Here is a 6,436-nt window from a genome sequence, read left to right on the forward strand (position 1 = left end):
TCTCATTATAGTCTGCTCATTATATTCAGGGACCGTAACATCTTGATGAACAATTCCATCAAGCAGAGCATTGACAGAATTGGACCAAGTAAGTGTTTCGACATTAGCAGAAGTTAAAATAGACTTTTTTTTTTTTTTTTTTTGTTAGTTGTTGGCGCATCGCTTCTGTGGCCATAATGCACCTCCCAAGGTTTTTGCACTACTCTGATCCAAGCCCCAGGCGGGATTTTTCTCACAGACCAATTTATAGGGTAAACCCCAAGGGTCATCCTTAAGCTTAGATTCAACTAACCTATCCCAAGCTGAACGTTTTCCCTGTAGATACTATTAAAGCATGCTCTCCTTGCCGTTTTATACAGTTCCTCGAGACGCTCAATCTCCACCCGAGACCTATTACCTCTTTTAGAACGTTGATAATTTTTGCGAGCTGTCTTTAAATTTTTTCTGAGAGATGTGAGTCCCTGGGTCCACCAGGGAACAAAATTTTTCGTACGCTTTTCCTTTTGTAATGAGGCATCACAAGCTTTGCTTATAAGATTTTGTACTTCCACCTCCTGCGCAATGGCAGTTAATCGCCTTATATTTCCAATGTCGTCTGGAGAAGTGTATTCACGTAATTTAGTGTCAAAAGTATTCCAATCTGATTCCTTAGTTTTATAAAGAGGGAAATCAAAAGAACATCTCAAGGAACGCGAGTCACAATTGGTGGCAATGTCAAAAGTTATAGCATTATGATCACTGGAAGCCCACGAAGTGTGGACCGTCCAGTTATTACCACCTTGCCCAAATGTTGAGTTTGAAATTGTAATATCGATAAACGACTGGCCCTGTGATGAAACAAAAGTGGGTGGATGACCATGAGAGTTCCACAGCGTTAGATTGTTTGTTCTAAGTAATTCTTTCAGTAGTTCTCCCTTAGGATTAGTCACCGGACTATTCCAAAAAGTGGATGAAGCGTTAGCGTCCATCATAATAAGCACTCTTTTGCCAGACAGTCTAATTAAGAGGTTTTCAATATAGTTGAGAAAAGGTTCTATAGCCTGATGGTGTTGGCTACATTGTGTACATGGAAACCAAGTAAATCTATCCAAATGAACCGTCCAAACAAGCACAAACAGAATGAGTAGTGCAGAGGCTATCAGTCCTAGTGACCGTAAACCTGGGATCTGCTGCCACCAAAGCAGCCCAAACTCTAGTAGTAGCATTACCCCGAACTCCTCTAGTAGTTTATGCAACTGATGGAATCACTCTACAACGAGAAGGTAAGCCTTTCACTATGCCTTTATATGTGTATACCTCCTGTAAACCAAGAATTTTGACAGTATGCTCAACAATGAGCTTTGACAATTCACCCATAACTGCAATTGTATGCTGACAATTCAATTGCAATGTTTTGATGTTTTCACTAATATTATTTCTATTAACTGGTGTACTAAGCATAGTCAGTTCTAACTTTAGTGGCTTCCTGAGTTTTTATAAATTCTGGGCACTTAATATCTCTATAAGAATGATCAGACTTACGCTTTCGAAACTTGCAGTTTGGACAAACGACAGTAGATTCCTTGTTTGGGCACTCACCAATTTGGTGACCCTGGTCGCCACAATGCCCACAGGTACTTTGTTCCTGATGACAATACTTGGACGAATGTCCGTAGTTTAAGCACTTAAAACATCGTGAAGCGATTAAAAAGTCCTTGACACCGTGCACGGACCAGCCTAAATACACCTTAGCACCCAAACCCATAAGAATTGTTTTAATAATACCAGGCGTTTCTATAATCCAGTGTAGGTTATTTTTATTCCGCGACCTGATTTTAAATATAATTTTTACTGTGCGCTTAAATTCTTCTACTGTAATTCCATGATCAGACAAGTTTTTATCGTAAAGATCATCTAATAAGTCAGAGTCAGAGACATCGTTATTGATGTCATAAATTATTATCGTAAGATTGAGTTTCTTTGGTAGGTCCACAGACAAATTTAATTCTTTAAATTTATTACAACTTTTAAGCTTATCTAGATAATTCTGTGACACAGTTTCTATCAAAATACCTTTTTTCACGAACCTTTCTCACTGATTTTTAACTGTTTAAACTCAGATTTAAAGTTTTTTGAGACTTCCTGTCTCACTTCACTAGTTTTGCAGGTACTATTCTGTCCTGCCCTTACAATCACTAAATGCTTTGGCATAAGCCCTTTATCGCCCGAGACCTGTGTGCCTATTTTAGAGGTAGTCACACTAGCCTGGACAGTCATAGGCAAGTTTTTCTCATCTATCCTCGCTGTCAGTTTCTCATTTTCTATCGTTAGGTCCAGCATCAACCTCTCCACTGAATTCCAGATTCGGCTAACCTTTATAATCACAGAAGAGGTAACATTTGCACCATACCTCAAAACATCTAAAAGATTATTTTTTAACGCAAAGATGAAGTCCAATGTCGAGGTATCAGCTGTAAGTACATTGCCACCTTGACTTACAGTGTTAACTCTTCTTGTGTTGAATGCAACAGTGGGAACTCCCGTCCCATTAAATCAACAAATTTCTTGAACGGTTCCTGCAATTCGTTCAAGTTAGCCTCCAAAACATTGGGGGCAACAGTCAAGTCATCTGGCATTGATGACAGAAACATTATCATCTGACATTTTTCCTAAGTTAGCAATATCAAACAGTACATAGAACAAAATAGCCCAATAAATATACAACTTAAAACTTGGATGAAAATCTGTATGGTAATATAAAATCACAGCAATTTTGTGAATCTATATCTCCTAACCAAACATATAAGAATCACTCTGTTGGACTTTATGGGGGCTCTCCATCAAGGGGTAAAGAGCTGCCCAAAAGTAGCCCAATTTGGTACTTGCAGGCTATTTTAATAAAACACAGAAAAATCAATACTAAACCACTCTAAGCATAACATAGGGCTCCAACCAAGACCATATACACATTATACACACAATAATAACTATTATATTGAATATACATACTTAAAACCAATACGTTGTGAATTGCTGAATATCTATGTTACAATCAGGCATATGTCACTATCGAAGGTGGCAGCCTACAGTAGCGATATCCCGTCACGACGCCATTACTGTCTGAATGGAGGAAGAAGGCAAAATGTCTGCATACTTTCATATGAGTCTTTGTATATTAAAAGGCAAGAGCTGAAAAACTGAAATAAATCCAAGACAGCACAAAAAGTACTAAAAAAAATATCCTTTGACTACGTGCAGCTGCCCAGCTGTCCAAAAATGAAACTATTTTCCTTCCCAATTAAGTATTTGGGAGGACACAATTAGAATTAATTTTATATCAAAGCTGACAGTGTGGGAGTCATATGGAAAGCCATAGCCGCCATAACTGAAAAATACAAAGAATTCCAAACAAAAGTCAGTTTTAGAAATCCATTTACATCAAGAGCTACACCCCAACTGTCAACTTGAAACTAAGTCATTTTACTCACCGACACTTCACAAATAAGATAATAACCTTCTTTTGACTGGGGGTGGCCGAGAACAGACAAAACAAACCAATTATCAGGGAGCTAACTTTTCAAGCTAAAGCTCTAAACAAGGGAGAGTCCACTCTGGGGTTATTGGGATACAAACCACTGGCTTCCTTGCTTAAAGTTCACTTGAATCGAGCCTTATCAACACAGTCCGGTTGGAAATGTTTACACCTATGGCCGCAGCAAAATCAAGAGACAGTTGATGACAGGACATCATAGGTTCCGTCTTGCTGTTAGAGCCAGACAGCGGTCAGTTCTAGTTGACGTAGACATCGGCCTACCTTGACCAGCTCTTCCTGTCTCCTGAAACTGTTTCCATAGTATAGAATTTATTGTTCAGCCGCACCGGGTTCTCCTACAAATCGCTAGGTATCATCTGTCACGCAATACAAACTCTAAATGCCAGAGATAGTGTAGGTTTTAGTGTAAGTTTGCCTGCTTGTTATTATTATTATTATTTGTTTATTTCTCTTTCGAGACACCCATTAACAGCATGTGGCTGGAAGGGTGGTTACGTTATTTCAATATTTACAACCATATTTGCATAAACTTATTTACAAAATTTGAAATCAAAAAACACATTTGAAATCACAGATCATGTGATTATAAAATTAATTATTAAGTAATTATTAATTAATTACTAAATAATTGATAAAAAATAAATATTATTATATTAATTATTAAATGAATGATCTTATTATATTTGTACCTGCCGGTACACGTTACCAAAGATTTCTTTCCTGTATATTTTATCTGTACATAGTTTCTCTGGATCTATGTTTAAATTATTAAAAAAACTTAGCAGTATTTGCTGGGAAAAATCTCCCCAGAGAACCTAACTGAGTCATTCACACCTGAGACCAGGGGCGCGTTATCTAATAGGCAAAAAAGACATCTGCCTAGGGCCCCGATTAGAGGGAAGGGGGACCACCAAAATCACTGTTTGAAAAACTCATTGCTGTTTTTTACTAATATTTTTAAGTAATTTTTATCGGAAACTGACTTTCTACCTGAAGGTCAATGAACTTGAAGATTAATTTGAAAATTACGTTTTCTTCAAAAATGGTTTTACCGATTTTGATGAAATTTTATATTTAGTTCTTCCGAAAATAGTTTTTTTTTTATTTATTTACATACATTTTTATTACATATATACACAGATACAAACACTTTCTATTTACAATCGTTGCAATCTGCGTAAAAAAAAAAAAAAAACAATTTTAATTATACAGCTTCACTTGCAAGCAATAAAACAATAAAAGATATACTATGTGTGTATGTATGCGGATGTACTTGTTTTGGGTGGCCCCTAGACGTTTAGTCGAACTCCACCTTGCAAAATCTGTGTTGAGAGAGAGAGAGAAACTGTCTACACTCTACAGCGATCAACACCCTGTCAATCACTGCCCATTTCTAGGCTTGAGTAGTTGTGCCTGCTTCTATTATCTAGTGCTGCTGCACTAATTTTTCGTCCAGTGGAAGGAGTGCAATACCAAAGGACAGTCCGAAAATAGTTGAATTAATTGAAAAAGTAAAGACTTTCTTGTATGGAACCAGCACCCTTGACAGCCTTATGCTTAAGGGTGTTCGCGCTTAGAACGCAGGTGACCGCTTATCTGGTTTTAAGGAGCATTAGCAACTAAAGCCATATTGCTCCAGGGATATGCAGTGGTCATTCCCTGACCTTTCCGCATATTGTATCACGGGCGCGAACCCTGGTCTAATCAAGAAGCGTGTGCTGTGTACTGCTGCTCTTGCCCACCTGGCTACGGAGGCGCCTTGTCTGGAACTAGCAGCATTTCGCTGCTAGTTAAAAGCTTAACTAAAAGTAGTTAAAGCTTCTCACAGACTATGATAATAATTGAAAGTGGAAGAGAAAAATGTTTTTGCGAACGAATTTGAAAATCTTCAAAATAAAGATTCGAATTTACAACATGCTGTAAATCTTTTAAAATCATTGTCATTATATACAGTGGCGGACAAAAAAACTGCATCACCTTAAAAAAAGTAACATTTGTAGTGAAACGTATAAGATATTTTTTGATTACATTCATTTTGTTTGTCGCAAAGCAAAGGTATTGCGTCAGATAACGCTTCTATTGCATCAGACAATAATTGCAAGGTATTGCATCAGCCGTTTCTATAAATACGGCGTTGGAAGGGTATACACGCTCATTAGTATCCTGTTTTGCAGGGTTGTAAGCATGGCTCCATATGTTCAATTGACACTAAGAAAAAAAAGTGTAGCTATTGCTCTGTCCCACGAAGGGCTTTCTACGTGTGGTATTACTGATAAAATAGGCTGCCACCAGTATCCCGGGTGCTGAAATTAAAGCGTGACACCGGTGATGTGAAGTGAAGACCTGGATCAGGCCTTAAGAGAGTAACTACGCCTTCCCAAGATCGATATATGAAACTTCATGATCTCCATGCTAGTGCTCCTAATCTAAAATTGGACTTTGAGATGGTGTTGAAACAAGTGCACCAACTATCCAAAGACGGCTTTCAGAATGTGGTCTGCATGCCTATCGGCCCAAGAAGAATCCTCTGTTAACGCAACAAACGAGGAAGAAGCGACTTACTTGGGCTAAAACGCGTCTTTCATAGACAAAAGAGCAATGGGACACTGTCATCTTTTCTGACGAATCGAAATTCAACCTGCAAAAAAAAAACCAAATTATGATATTAGGGTCCCAGTAAATGATTACATCTACCAATATATTTATTTCTCTGTAAATTGCGTGTTTTCTCTGGTCGATTTGCCTGTTTACCGGACGAAAACACCCCAATTTCGGCGGGAAAAACCTTGCTATCTACTCCTGAGACCGACTAACTCAGGCACGGATGAAAAAAGCCCACTAAAGTTCCTCGGGTCATCCAGGGGATTCAAACCTGGAGCTTTTCTACCAGATGTGGGGTGGACG

At 38.2% G+C, this 6,436-nt stretch overlaps 1 protein-coding gene across 1 annotated transcript; it reads right to left on the bottom strand.

Moving 5' to 3' along the window:
* Positions 1-287: 287 nt before the first annotated feature.
* Positions 288-968, bottom strand: LOC150085679 (uncharacterized). Its single transcript, XM_090374643.1, has one exon. The coding sequence runs from the start codon at positions 966-968 to the stop codon at positions 288-290; it is 681 nt and encodes a 226-aa protein (XP_090230769.1).
* Positions 969-6,436: the final 5,468 nt, after the last annotated feature.

This window comes from Mastigoproctus giganteus, chromosome 5 (assembly GCF_048544385.1).
Source record: "Mastigoproctus giganteus isolate SK-2022 chromosome 5, ASM4854438v1, whole genome shotgun sequence".
NCBI lineage: Eukaryota > Metazoa > Arthropoda > Arachnida > Uropygi > Thelyphonidae > Mastigoproctus > Mastigoproctus giganteus.

Excerpts from the sequence above, each read along its gene's own strand:
- LOC150085679 (XM_090374643.1), bottom strand. The coding sequence starts at position 968 with ATGGACGCTAACGCTTCATCCACTTTTTGGAATAGTCCGGTGACTAAT.